At 28.8% G+C, this 13,239-nt stretch overlaps 4 protein-coding genes across 4 annotated transcripts in view; 2 read left to right on the top strand and 2 right to left on the bottom strand.

The window, feature by feature from the left end:
- Nucleotides 1-13,239, top strand: part of LOC125843569 (uncharacterized) — a 224,888-nt gene that overhangs the window by 164,174 nt on the left and 47,475 nt on the right. The window lies entirely within an intron of this gene.
- On the top strand, nucleotides 1,173-2,343 carry LOC125843557 (uncharacterized). Its single transcript, XM_049522679.1, has one exon. The coding sequence runs from the start codon at nucleotides 1,279-1,281 to the stop codon at nucleotides 2,209-2,211; it is 933 nt and encodes a 310-aa protein (XP_049378636.1). The 5' UTR covers nucleotides 1,173-1,278; the 3' UTR covers nucleotides 2,212-2,343.
- LOC125843561 (uncharacterized) lies at nucleotides 8,793-10,156 on the bottom strand. The gene is made up of 2 exons (XM_049522686.1): nucleotides 9,570-10,156; nucleotides 8,793-9,391 (listed from the first exon to the last, which is right to left on the bottom strand). Exons 1-2 carry the CDS (start codon nucleotides 10,105-10,107, stop codon nucleotides 9,285-9,287), a joined length of 645 nt encoding a protein of 214 aa, XP_049378643.1. The 5' UTR covers nucleotides 10,108-10,156; the 3' UTR covers nucleotides 8,793-9,284.
- Nucleotides 10,752-11,712, bottom strand: LOC125843566 (stress-response A/B barrel domain-containing protein At5g22580-like). The gene is made up of 2 exons (XM_049522692.1): nucleotides 11,556-11,712; nucleotides 10,752-11,099 (listed from the first exon to the last, which is right to left on the bottom strand). Exons 1-2 carry the CDS (start codon nucleotides 11,675-11,677, stop codon nucleotides 10,907-10,909), a joined length of 315 nt encoding a protein of 104 aa, XP_049378649.1. The 5' UTR covers nucleotides 11,678-11,712; the 3' UTR covers nucleotides 10,752-10,906.

Here is a 13,239-nt window from a genome sequence, read left to right as displayed (position 1 = left end):
CATTTTAATTCACCCTACTCAATAGTCTTTTTATAACTTTACGTCTCTATCTAACGACTCTTGAGAGATAAAGTAGAAGAGTTCAAATTCTACGTGATTTGTTTTTTTTTAAAAGTTAAGTATAAGGTGATTATAAGTCATTATTAAGAAATATTTTATATGCAATTTATATATTCCTACCTACACAGATAACTTCTTAGAAACTTAGAATTAAATGTATATGAATTATTATATCTTAATTAATTGTCTTATCAATCATCAATTCCAAGGTTACAAGAAACTGAATAAAATAGAAACTTATATGCAATTTATACCAAATTTAAATATAAATAATTCTACTTGGTCAAACTTTCATTAGCAATGTACTTGAATATAGTATATAGTAATTAAATCCCATATACTATAAAAAATAATCACAATTTTTTAAATTCATTTTTTAATTGATAGTAGTATCTCAGATGAACTGGCAGACAAATAATAAATTAAGGGCAAACAACATTTTTCATCCCTCAATTATCGATAAATTTTGATTTTATTATATATGATTAATCATATTTAGCTATAAATTACTTGATTTTTTTAATCATTTTTTCTGCTTGTGAATATTTGCAAACTTCTTGAATTAGTACTTGTTATTTTCTCTACTTTCAATTATCATGTGTTATGGTTTATTGTTGCTGTTCCGTTCTCCATTATGATCAACATGATTGTTTCACTACTATAACTTTCTGTCCATACTTATTATTATTATTATTATTATGCTTTACTTTAGCCAAAAATCTATCGGAAACAAACTCTCCACTTTATCAAATAGAGGTAAAATTGAGTACACACTAACCTTTCAAAACTCTACTTATGAGATACTCGATATGCAAGTCATTGTTATTTATATATTTTTAAAAAAATCTAAATATAACACAATTTTCTACCTAAAGAATTAAAAATAATGAAGAAATTAAAATTTATCAATAACTGAGGAATAAAAAATAATATCATGCCTTAAATTAAAGAAATATAAACTTCTTGACATTCTTCCTTCTCATAAGTTTCAAGTGTGCAAGAAAGAGAGAGAATAAAAAAAACAAAGAAAAATAAAAAAACAAAAAAAACAAAAAACAAAAACAAATTGTATTTAATACTTTACATGTGCTTGTCAGAGAAGTGAATTTATACTTCATTTTCCTCTGAAACTTCCCATTTAGAATAATTCCAAAAAATAAAAATAAAAACACTCTCTTCATTTTTCTCTTAGTTCCCAATTTTTTTATTTTCAAGAAAATGAGAGATTTTGCTTCTTGTTTTAGTGAAAATGCAATACAAACTACTTCTTGTTCTAATTATTCAAACACTTCTTGTTTCCCTCAAAATTCTTCAACTACTCCTTCAACACAAAATAATGTTACATGTTTGTACAATGTTATTTTATCCAATAAAAAACACTTGTTGATCATAGTTTCATGGTCCAAAACAAATGTGTCACAAACTTTGTACATACAATTTGGTGATAATCCTTCAAATTCCTTCAAAATTAGCGCGATTTCGAAGAAAAAAAAGGGGAAGAAATCAATTGAATTTGATTATGATTATGATAATCATAAAAAAGTTGAAGTTTTTTGGGATTTATGTGATGCTAGGTACAACAACATGTTTGGTCCAGAACCAATTGATAAGTACTATGTTGTTGTTACATTTGATTCTGAAATTGTACTAAGTCTTGGTGACATTGAAGAAAAAAAATTCAAGAATTATTGCAATTCAATGGCAAAATTTAGTTTAGTGTCAAGACAAGAACATTTTTCAGGCAACACAATTTATTCAACAAAGGCACAATTTTGTGAGAATGGGTCAAAACATGATATTTTGATAAGTTGTAGGGGTGAAAATGAAGGAAAAAATATTCATCAACAACATAATTATCCTGCTTTATCAATTTGTATTGATAAGAAGATGGTGATTAAAGTAAAGAGGTTACAATGGAATTTTAGGGGAAATCAAAGTATTTTCTTGGATGGTTTGTTTGTGGATCTTATGTGGGATGTTCATGATTGGTTCTTTAATTCAACAAACTCTGGTTGTGCTGTTTTTATGTTTAGGACAAGAAGTGGATTGGAGAGTAGTAGATTGTGGTTAGAAGATAAAGACAAGTTGATGCACAAGAATCAAGATAAAGTTGAGTTCTCATTCATGATCTATGCATGTAAAACCACATGATTTCTTCTGGGTTTTTTCTTCTGGTGTTCGATACTCATTGTTGCGTTTTTGATATATGATTCTATTCTCTGAATTTGAACATGAGAAAGAACATGAGATTTCTGATTATGGACAGAAGAATTCTATTTATCGCACTACAATTCTAAATAGTGTAAGAGCACATAATTGAAAGGTGTTTAATTTCTTCTCTTTTATTATATTTAATTATTAGATAGTTTCTGTTTTTTTACCCTCTAAACCCAATTTTTTTTTGGTTTAGATTTCTTATTTTAACTTATAGATTTGTTTGAATTTACATTAAATCTCTCATGAAAGAAAAAGAAAAAAAAATGGAAGAAGGGAGAAAGATTTATTCTTTTGATTGACCTAGTTAGAATGAATGTAACTTGAAGAGTTTTTTTTTTAAGTATGTAATATAGTTTGAAGAGTTAATAGAGTTTATGATCATTCAATTATTGATAAATTTTAATATCTGACTAAGCATATTTAACTTTCTATTTTTAATCTTTGCTAAAATAATATACATAATTTTTTAGAATTATTAACCGTTTCACCATTTAATTAATTCTAAAAATTTAAAACTACTTTGGGGGAATACTCCTTTTTCTTGAATTTATCAAAGTAGATGTGTTAGATAAAAAGAAGAAAAAAAGGAGAAAAGAAGGCATCTTATACCAATAGTATAAAATTTGAATGCAAGATTGTTGTTTAGTTTGTGCTTTTGGATTTTACAATTGATTTGAAGTTGTGAGTGCTATTAGCTTTAAGAAGACAAGTAGGGCTTTTAGAATCTATTGATAATGATTTCCTTTAAGTTCGAACAAATGTGAGACGGAGTTAGGATTTTGTGATTATGAATTTCGATTTCTAGAAAAGGTAGATTATTCGATTTTGAATAAATATTAGATAATCTAGAATCTATTAACACAAATACATGATCGGATCCAAAATTATTAGATTATGCTGAATAAATAAGCGAAATTATAGTCCGATCCTGGTGGGGAAAGGAAAGTTTTATTCATTGATCGTATATCGGAAAAATAATTTGATTGAAACAAACACCTATAAGTGTTATTATGAGAGATTATAGTTCAAATTCTACTAAATTTATAAAATTATTGGATAGAGTAAATCAATACTCGTTTGATTAGTCTAGAAATTCGCGACTTGACACCATAAATTTTTAAGAAAATAGTTCAAGGATATATCAAGAGACTCTCATGGTTAGGGATGGAACTAGGGGAACAAAGGTTCTTTCAATTAAATTGTATATATAAGGTCAAAACTATTTTACACACACATATATATAGTAATATTGAATTCCTTTAACTTTTTTAATTAATGTGTTTACTTCTCTATATTTTAATTCACTCGAGTGAAAATTCTGACTCTGTCATCACTCACAATTATCATAAGAAGTATGTTTTGAGAATACAATGACTAAGTAGGCTTTTGATGCAACGACAGAAATAGAACCCACTTAAACTTTGTTTTCCTCATTGACGATGGTTCAATTTCACTCGATTGCTGAAAATTCATAAACTTTAAAATTTGAATATGCTAAAATGGAACAACTTGAAAGAGTGTTGTTTTGGAAATACCATGACAATATTAAATTATGTGTAGATACACTAAAATTTAATATGAAAAAAGAAGAAGTGGTACTGTAGCCAGCAGCAATAATAATGAAGGATCACAAGTTTTTGTAGTTTACTCTGAACAATACTGACTATAGTTTCACTGGCATATTAGTACACAACAACTCCTAGAGACGACCAACAAAATTCGTAGTAGAGCGGTAAGTACTCATTTATTCTTAATCAAGAGATCTCGGGGTTCAAGTCTCTTTAGTATAAAGTCACCTTTGTTAGAGAGCGTTTTTTACCCTTGGAACTTTTCGGCGCAAATCCAAATTTAATCGAGTTTCAATGTGGATACCGAACACTGAGTAGAAAACAAAAAAAACTCCTAGAGACAAACGGGGGTGGGTGGACCATGTCTAAAAATGGGGCATTTTCTTCATTAAATTACAACTTGTAATTATATATATACATCAGACAGTCTGTTCTTGATAAGAAGAAAAGTACATGAAAATTGCATTTTTTTTTTCATGAACCCTATATTCAAATTGGTACCCACTAGAATGATTGTTACATATCAATTTTAAACAAGTCGAGATTGGCTATGTGACGTTCATGACAAATGACGGGCTGATGAGGGTGGGACAAAGAGAAGAACTGATAGGTTGTGAAGAAAAAGTGCATATGACACCTTAGATAAATTCTAGAGTTAATATCTCAAAATGTCATTCAACTTTGAGAATTTATCTAGTAAAGTCATTGAACTTTGTTTTGTATCAATAAAATCACTCAACTTAGACTTATGTATCAATAAAATCACTCAACTAAATTTTACCTTAAAAATATATAATCTAATATAGCAAAATAAAATATCTTTTTATGCCATATAACTATACACCCCATAAATAAATAAAATTATATAAAAAAAAAAACATATTAAGGATTTTTTAAGGGAAAAACTTAATTAGTATAACAAGTATTATAATATTAATGTATATTTAAAACTTGCTACATAGGTGTTTTCATGAAGAAAAAAACGGACCAATTGTTGTAGATTGGTGATTAATCAGAGGAATTGTAGATAATAGCAGTTGAAATTGTTGCAGATTTTAACTGTTTTGGTTTCAGGGTAGAAAAACTGTTCGTTTTAAATGTAAAAAAATTTCTGTTCGTTAATTTCTGACAATATGATTAATTCTATAATAATGTTTGTCCGTTAAAATTCCTTAAGAAGTTTTATTAATTTTATTTATTTGTGAGGTTTATATTTATATGACATAAAACAAATATTTTATTTTGGCATGTTAGATTTATTAATGTAAAGTTTAGTTGAGTGATTTTCTTGATACAAAAGTCAAAATTAAGTGATTTTATTGATACAAAATTAAGTTCAATGACTTTGCTAAATAAATTCTCAAAGTTGAATGATCTTTTGAGATATTAACTCATAAATTCTACGTCAAAATGAAATAGGAATTGAAGTGTTTTTTAAGGCAAGTTCACATGGTAAGTTTGTTCTTGGGCTCAATGATAATGTAGCCAAGGGACAAATGAATCGGGTCTTTTGCACTTTTCTCCCTATTTCGTGCTGGTCTTAAATTTTTACCCCTCATAGTAAATAACTTTTTTTTGTCGGACATAAATTTATATTTTCACATAACAATATTCCACAAGTCATGCCTCACACGCTTAAGGAACGTATGCCCCGCTAGACATAAGTCTGATTTTTATGGACAAAAATTAAAAATCAATCCATTTGAAGGACAAATCATGCAATTAAATGAATCCGCAAGAGTTATTGGCTTAGGCTATGACAACTTCTTTCATGTGTATTATTTAGATTTACCTCATCCCTTTTTAACATCTTCGTCGTATATTAGCAGATGATATATACATGGGTTCGCGACGTATTGCCACTAGAAACCAAGCCATTGGCATTGAACTTGTAAATCGATTCATATAACTCACCATAGTGGCTTCTTTTGAATTTCGTCAGTGTCAGCTTGCTAACATTACCGCCTCAAATTCAAATAAATAAGGAAGATTGTGATTTGGTGACAATCTACATAAAACTAATCAATTCATGATAAATTCAAATTGGTACTAAAAAATAGCCTCATATACTAATTAATATATACATATCAACTTTGATAAGTGAATGAACACATCAATTTATCAAAGTTGGTTGTGAATTGTTATTTCCATTTTATGCAATTCTTCTATTTTTATTAAACACCTTAATAAATACTACTATCATACCAATATGGGCCACCAAGACAAATTTTATTGTGTGTCATCTTATCTTTATATGTTGTTTCACCTTCAATACTGCTGGAATAATTGTCCCACTGCTGAAAATTTCTCATTTTCACACTATTTCAACATGTAGATATTTTCTTAAAATACTACTCAACTTCTATATTTGGATGTTGCCTTTAATGATATTACACGATGCGAATTCAGATTAGTTGAATTTCTGAATTTCTACAATAATTTCAAATTAATCTATATTAATAATAATGAGTTAATTGTTAAATATTATAAATATTTGATGAGTTTCTTAGTAAACATCCAACACATCTTTCTGAATATATATATACACGAATGGAAACTTCAAAATAGATACCAAACACCAGATTTATAAGATAAACCTAACATATGGTTCAGATGGGTGTCAAGGTACTGGCGCTACAACAAAAATAATTTGTAGCGATAATTTATATACACATTAACAAAGAGTGTTAAAATCTTTACTGAAATTAGTTAAGTGTCATTAGATCCAATGTCACTAAAAGCTTTAGGGACATATACAAAAAATGCAAATTGCCGCTCAAAATATATATATTTAGCGACAGTTAAGCTATTGTCGTTAATTAATTGCCGCTAAAGATCATTTTTAATGTAGAGTGATTGATATTATCCTTCTCGGAACAAAACTTCTTATTTTCGGGGACATATATATTAAATTTGACCAATCATTAATTAACGAGTATTATTTATCTGTCTTTTCACAAATTTAATTCAAAATTTAATTATATATACCAAGTGGGAGTACTTTTGCATTATCAATTTGATTTAAACATTGAATACAAATATTGTAAAATCTGCGTATAATTTATTCCATTCAGATTGGACTTATATAAATTACACCGAATACATTAGTATTGTATATAAAAATTCACCCATATCCAAAACTAATATAAAAAAAAAAGAAACTATCAACTCCAATAAAGAGGAGAGCGAGAAGAAAAAGAAAAGATGAAATTAAATTCCTAATAGTAAAGACAGAAATAAAATAAGCTTGGTAATGAATCAAGAAATGATAATAACATAATTTGGTAGAGTTATTAATTATTTCTCTCTTGTACCAAGGTATGCGGTTTGGCATCGATAACATAGGTGAAGTTAGAATTTAAATTTAGTACTTGAACGAGTTGGGTTAGGAATAATTTCAAGTATGGTCAATTTAGACATGTTATTCATAATAGATCGTTATTTTAATTTAGGGGATTTTTATACAAATAGCCAGATAAATTTATTATATATTGGTTATACAGATATTATACATATGTTGCCTATTTTTAATTTAATCAATTGAGTGGACAATTATTTTGGTTAATTTTTCTTATTTTGTGGCCTTATATTTAGAAGTTGGCCACTTTTTAGACCAATGGGTTGAATATTAATTTTGATCTAATTTTGAGAAATTGATTAACTTCTAAATAAAAGGCTACAAAAGTAATTTAATTTTTTGTTGTGTAAATCAGTCAGTGTGTTATTTATATCAAATTGACTCATAGGGATGCTTTAGAAAGCCCAAATAGATTAATTGACAAAAACAGATAAAAGTTTCTCCCTATAATTCCATATACTACTATTTTTTAAGTTTGATTTTGTAATTAAACAACAAGAAAATGTTTTTTGTTAGGTCATGAATTACCACCAACAATCGAATTGGAATTTTTAGTTAAGGGAATCAAGAAGTAAATATACGAAGAAACCAGGATGATTCAACATATATATATATATATATATATATATATATATATATATATATATAACTGTTTTTGACCTTGTATATACCAAAAGAGATTTAGATGAACCCTTTGCGCCCCTCTAGATCCATATCTTTAACTAAGTACTCATCATTATTCCCACCAAATTCTGTTTCTTTTATTTTTCTACCCATCATTTAACGTGTTATGGTTGGTTAGTTACCGTTTTTATCAGGTTATCAATTTATTACTTCTTATAGAGATTTTACTTACAATCATGTTATTTGATTGGTAAATATATATTTGTATATTTTTTTTACTTCACCCAATCAAAGAACCAATTTAAACAAGAATATATTATCATCTTTTCACTGGTTTGAACTAATGCATCTTTTGTTATTTGTCTCAATAAATTCTCTAGTTTTCAACCTCTCAACAAGACAATTCTTCTATGATCACAAGACATGATATTGCATTTTGGTTGCCTCAAATTTTGGTCCCTACCACATGCACATTGTTGAGTACCATATTGGTTGGTTGGACAAATTCTCGTCTTATGAGCAAGCTTTTAGATTGAGTTAGATCCGAGATAATATCAGAGTAAGGCCCAAACAATTCTTGTTTCACCTGATATATGTTGGGCTCCATCTTATATTGTCCACACTCGAGATATCCAATTTTGGGTGTCCTAGCCTCCTAGGGTATTGAATCCCACCGTTGAGTCCCACACCGGAGGGTGGGAGGCAAATTTATCTTTTTATATGGTATTTGGACAAACCTCCCATGAACTTTTGGCACATATATCTATAAAAAGAAAAGTGTGGATTCATATAACTTTAGGCAAGCAATGACATAACTTTACAGCATGATGAAAAGCTTAAATTCAACAATGCATTCACCAAAAAGGGCTGTAAATCATATCCCTACTTGTTCCATAAGGTGTTCCAAGTAGTGAAGTTTAGCACATGCTCATACAAATTAAGTGCAAAATGCACCCCACCACTTTGACATATATTGAAACAAGAAGTATCTAGGAAATCTTCATCACACACTTTTTTAGCTAATGTCTAGTCTTGCACCTATGTCAAGTCCTCCAAAATTACTTTTCGGAGGATCTGACACACATCTATTGACATTTTTAAAGAGTCTGAGCAAGATAGATCTCCATCACACTATTTAGCTATGTTGCACCGACTCTATATAAATGAATCCACACCTGTGTCGAATCCTCCAAAAATGTGCTTATTTTTTAGGGATTTGACGTGCACCTAGTGACATTTTTGGAGAGTCCGAGCAACATACTTTTTAGTACAACATAACAACATAATTTCATGTAGTACAATGTACATCTTCAAAGTCTTCATGAAGAATTCTCATTCTTTGGCATAGCAAGTAAGTAAATACATCTTGATAGTCTTCATGACAATTTTTCACTCTCTCATAGCAAATAAGTTAAGTAAACACATCTTGTTTTTACACACGAGAGTGAAGAATTTAACTACATTAAAACCCCTTCAAGATGATCCAAAAGTACAATCAAGAAAAGCAAAGAGAAGAGCATAGTACCACTAGATCTCTTAATTGCACCAACAGAAACCTCCACCTCTGCATAAAAAACACAATGATTTGATGGTTAAACAAAAGTGAAACTAACTTAACTACCTCCCACCCAAAAAAATAGCCGATAGATGTATAATATATGTATATTTAGTGTATAAAACATGTATATTAGCTAGCGACTATAAATATTTTTGGAGCTAAGTGGCTGAATGTGTAAACTTACTACATTCTGTTAAATGGCAAAGACATCTCAATCCAACTCCACAATTACCATGTGGTTTTCTACACTCATCACAAGGATTTGGTACATGATCAATATCCCAAGATATCCTTGTCCCTAACTCAAATTTCACATTATTCCCATCTTGATCATAAGTACTACTTTTATAAACTCTTCTATAATGTGAACATTTCATTTCTTTAGGATGGAATTCATTTCCCAAATATTGGACATCATCAATCATCAAACAAGAAAAAGAAGGATGAGAAATAGTTAAAAGTTTGTTGTTGTAATCAATTGAAGAAATTTGGAAAAGGCCAAGAGAAGTTTTGAAGTATAAAGTGTTTGATCTACAAAGGACAAGGTTCTTCAAGAAAGATGATTTTTTTGAGTTTTGAGAAACAAATGGATCTTCAATCTTTATGTTTCCACAATAGATTTGTTTTGATTGTGATTCTTGAGAAATGGTTCTTGAAAAGGAAAAATTCATAAAAATGATCAAAAAGACTAGAAAATGACCTTTCTTGATCAAGATTTCCATGTTTTTTTTTGCTTACTTGATTCAAGATTTGATCTTTTTTACACTTCAAGAATGGTAATGAGAATATGCAAAAAAAAAAATATAGATGAAAGGTTGTAAAAAAGAGGAATCAAAGAATCAACTTTTTCAATGTGCAGGTTAAAAATTCTATCTTTTGTTACTTATTATATTCTTTCAGCATCATTAAACTTTAGAATATAATATAATCACCTTTTTTCTTATTTTAATCTAATAAAGTCCTCCATTTTGTTTTCAGATAAGGAACAACACAAGGGAAAGAGAGTTTTGGAGCAACGGTGAAATTATCTCTGTGTGACCTACAGTTCATGGTTTTCAAGACGTGGAATCAAGGTAAGATTGTCTACATTGACATCCCGTTGGGGTGCTGGAGCAACAATAAATTTGTGTTCGTGTAGTCTACTAATCACGGCTTTCGAGCTATAGAATCAACTACTAATACTTGTGTCACGGTAAATTATATCTACATCACATGAACCTTGTGTGAACGTGAGATTCTTCGTTCACCGAGCTATCATTTTCATTAGCAACAAATATAGCAGACACATAGGTTATGAAAAGTCAAAAGTTAGATTTGTTTTGTAGTTTAAGTTATCTTTTTGCTAATCAACATTAGCAACAAGACATTAGAAAAAGGACACAAGTTCATCAAATATTATTGCAAGACACTTCATAGAGATTGATACAACTAAATGTGTACAATGTACACATTCAAAACACATGAAACCTCAAATAGCCTTAAAGAACATCAAAGGCGGCACATTTATGTTGCTCGGAATCTTCAAGAAGAAGCTTTGACACAAACAGCAGGGAAATTCAGTACCAAAATCTTTTCAACTACATTGACAAAAACAGCCGAAAATTCGACTTCTTTCACAACACAAGCTTCATAATCTTCTTTGTTGTTGAATGTCATTATCATAGCATGAGTATAACCTTGTGTAATCATTTCATTGCTTTCAGTATCTTTTCCCCTGTCAAAATAGTTAAAAGAACCATAGTAGTTTTACCAATTATCACAAAAAAAACTATGTGACTATATATACATCAAGACGAACAGTAACAACTAAGCTTCAGTTCCAAACAAGTCAGGATCAACTAAAATGAACCTATAAGAAAAATGTTACTTAGTATTTAAGGACTATACCTAACATAAGACTTTCACAACATCAATTTCATTAGCAAGTTCTTTTACCAATTATTCACAAAAAAAATTGTGTGACTATACATCAAGACGAACAATGACAACTATACTTCTGTTCCAAATAAGTTGGGATCGGCTAAAATGAACCTATTAAGAAAAATGTTAACTTGACTTGACAAATATACATCAAGATAAACACTAACAACTACGCTTCAGTTCCAAACAAGTCGGAATCGGCTAAAAATTAACCTATAAGAAAAATGTTACTTGGTATTGAAGGACTTACCAAACAAAAGACTTGATAAGATCAATTTCATTAACAAGTTGTTCAATCTGTTTTAGAATATCTTCCTCTACAACATCTTGCTTAAACTTCACCAATAGCATATTTTTGAATTCATTAGCCATTTCTACTAGTAAAAAAAATATGCAAAATGTTTCACCAAAAGTCATCTATATATACACATAATTTGGTGGTTAATGATTTATTGTCTCTCTACCTTTACAAGACAAGGTTAAGGTTGCGTATACACTACCCTCTCCATACCTCATCTACGGGATTACACTGAATATATAATTATGTTATTATAAAAATATATCAAGTTTCGAACCATGTCTCATTAAAATTTCTCGATTATAAAAAAAAAAGTCACTTGCTTATATATACACATGTAGTAGCAGAAGTTGTTTTCCTCGAGCTGAGAAGTAACCCCNCCCCCCCCCCCCCCCCCCAAACATATCTTGAACCTTGACCAAGCACAAATTATTGTTTTAATATTATCATTTTAAAAAAAATTAATTAAATAAACACTAATTCTTATTAATGTTCAAAAGTATTTTTCCGGGGTGCTAGGATATACCACACATGGAAAGCAAGGAATTGGAAGCAATTCAAAAAGGATGATTTTTTTATATATTAGGAGAGAGAGTTTCAACATGTCAGCTTATTGGCATTAGATAAAAGTTTAAGGGTATAATGGTATTTTTAAAGATTAGTTTTCTTAAAAGGGGTTGTGTTTTACGCTTTATTCCTTAGACCACATCAACAGCTCCATAAAAGACCCATCATTTTCTGTTAAATTACAGATGATGCCATTTCATGTTATGGGACCCATTGAACTACACTACACTTATGGTCAGTCTGTGTTCCCTCAACTTTTTCCTTTTTTTTTTATTTTTTTTTATTTTAATAAAACACTTTAGGGCCATTGTCCATTGATGAGATTGGAATTGGTCCTAAATAGATTTTTTTAAATGAAATATTATTAATTCAGATTGAAAATGTATATATTAAATAATATTTTTTAAAGTGTTATATTACATTAAAAAAGTTATGAATATTAAAGATTTAATTAATGGTCTTATATGATTTATAATATGTTAATTATAAATATTATATAGTAGAAATAATTATAAAATAATTAAAAAGTAAAATAAAGATTATGAATAGTAATTCTTCAATCCTCTCTATAAATGAAGAATAGAGAGTGAAATAGAGAATGATTGGAGAGAACATTCTCGATTTACTCTCCAAATATAGAGTAAAATAAAGGTGGATTATAAGATAATTTTATAGGTTTTTTGATTTCAAGATATTCAATAATTGACAAATATGATCTTTAAATTCAAATTATGAGTAAATATAAATAATATTCTACTAAAAAAATCATATAAAATAAAATGAAAAATTCAATAGACTCCTTACGCTTCGGAGAGAATTTATTGTGATTGAAAAATCTTCCCCTACTATATTATATTTTTAGAAAATTGAGATTTAAAATTTAATTAAAATATCCATAAGTATATAGAATTTATAAAAATAAATTATGCATAACTTATCCTAATAGTTTGTATATAAATTTTTATAATGTTGGGCAAGTGCTGACACGGGCCATTTTTTCTAGTTTAGATACATAGATGACTTTTTCATAGATTAAGGGTGTGTTTGGTATGAAGGAAAATGTTTTCTT

The sequence above is a fragment of the Solanum stenotomum genome, chromosome 11 (assembly GCF_019186545.1).
Source record: "Solanum stenotomum isolate F172 chromosome 11, ASM1918654v1, whole genome shotgun sequence".
Classification (NCBI taxonomy): Eukaryota; Viridiplantae; Streptophyta; class Magnoliopsida; order Solanales; family Solanaceae; genus Solanum; species Solanum stenotomum.
This window is presented reverse-complemented; position numbering and strand designations above follow the sequence as displayed.

Coding starts and splice junctions, on each gene's coding strand:
- LOC125843566 (XM_049522692.1), bottom strand. CDS start 11,677: ATGGCTAATGAATTCAAAAATATGCTATTGGTGAAGTTTAAGCAAGAT. Junction 11,100..11,555: donor CTTATCAAGTCTTTTGTTTG/GTAAGTCCTTCA, acceptor CTATTTTGACAG/GGGAAAAGATACTGAAAGCA.
- LOC125843561 (XM_049522686.1), bottom strand. CDS start 10,107: ATGGAAATCTTGATCAAGAAAGGTCATTTTCTAGTCTTTTTGATCATT. Junction 9,392..9,569: donor TTGCCATTTAACAGAATGTA/GTAAGTTTACAC, acceptor TTTTTTATGCAG/AGGTGGAGGTTTCTGTTGGT.
- LOC125843557 (XM_049522679.1), top strand. CDS start 1,279: ATGAGAGATTTTGCTTCTTGTTTTAGTGAAAATGCAATACAAACTACT.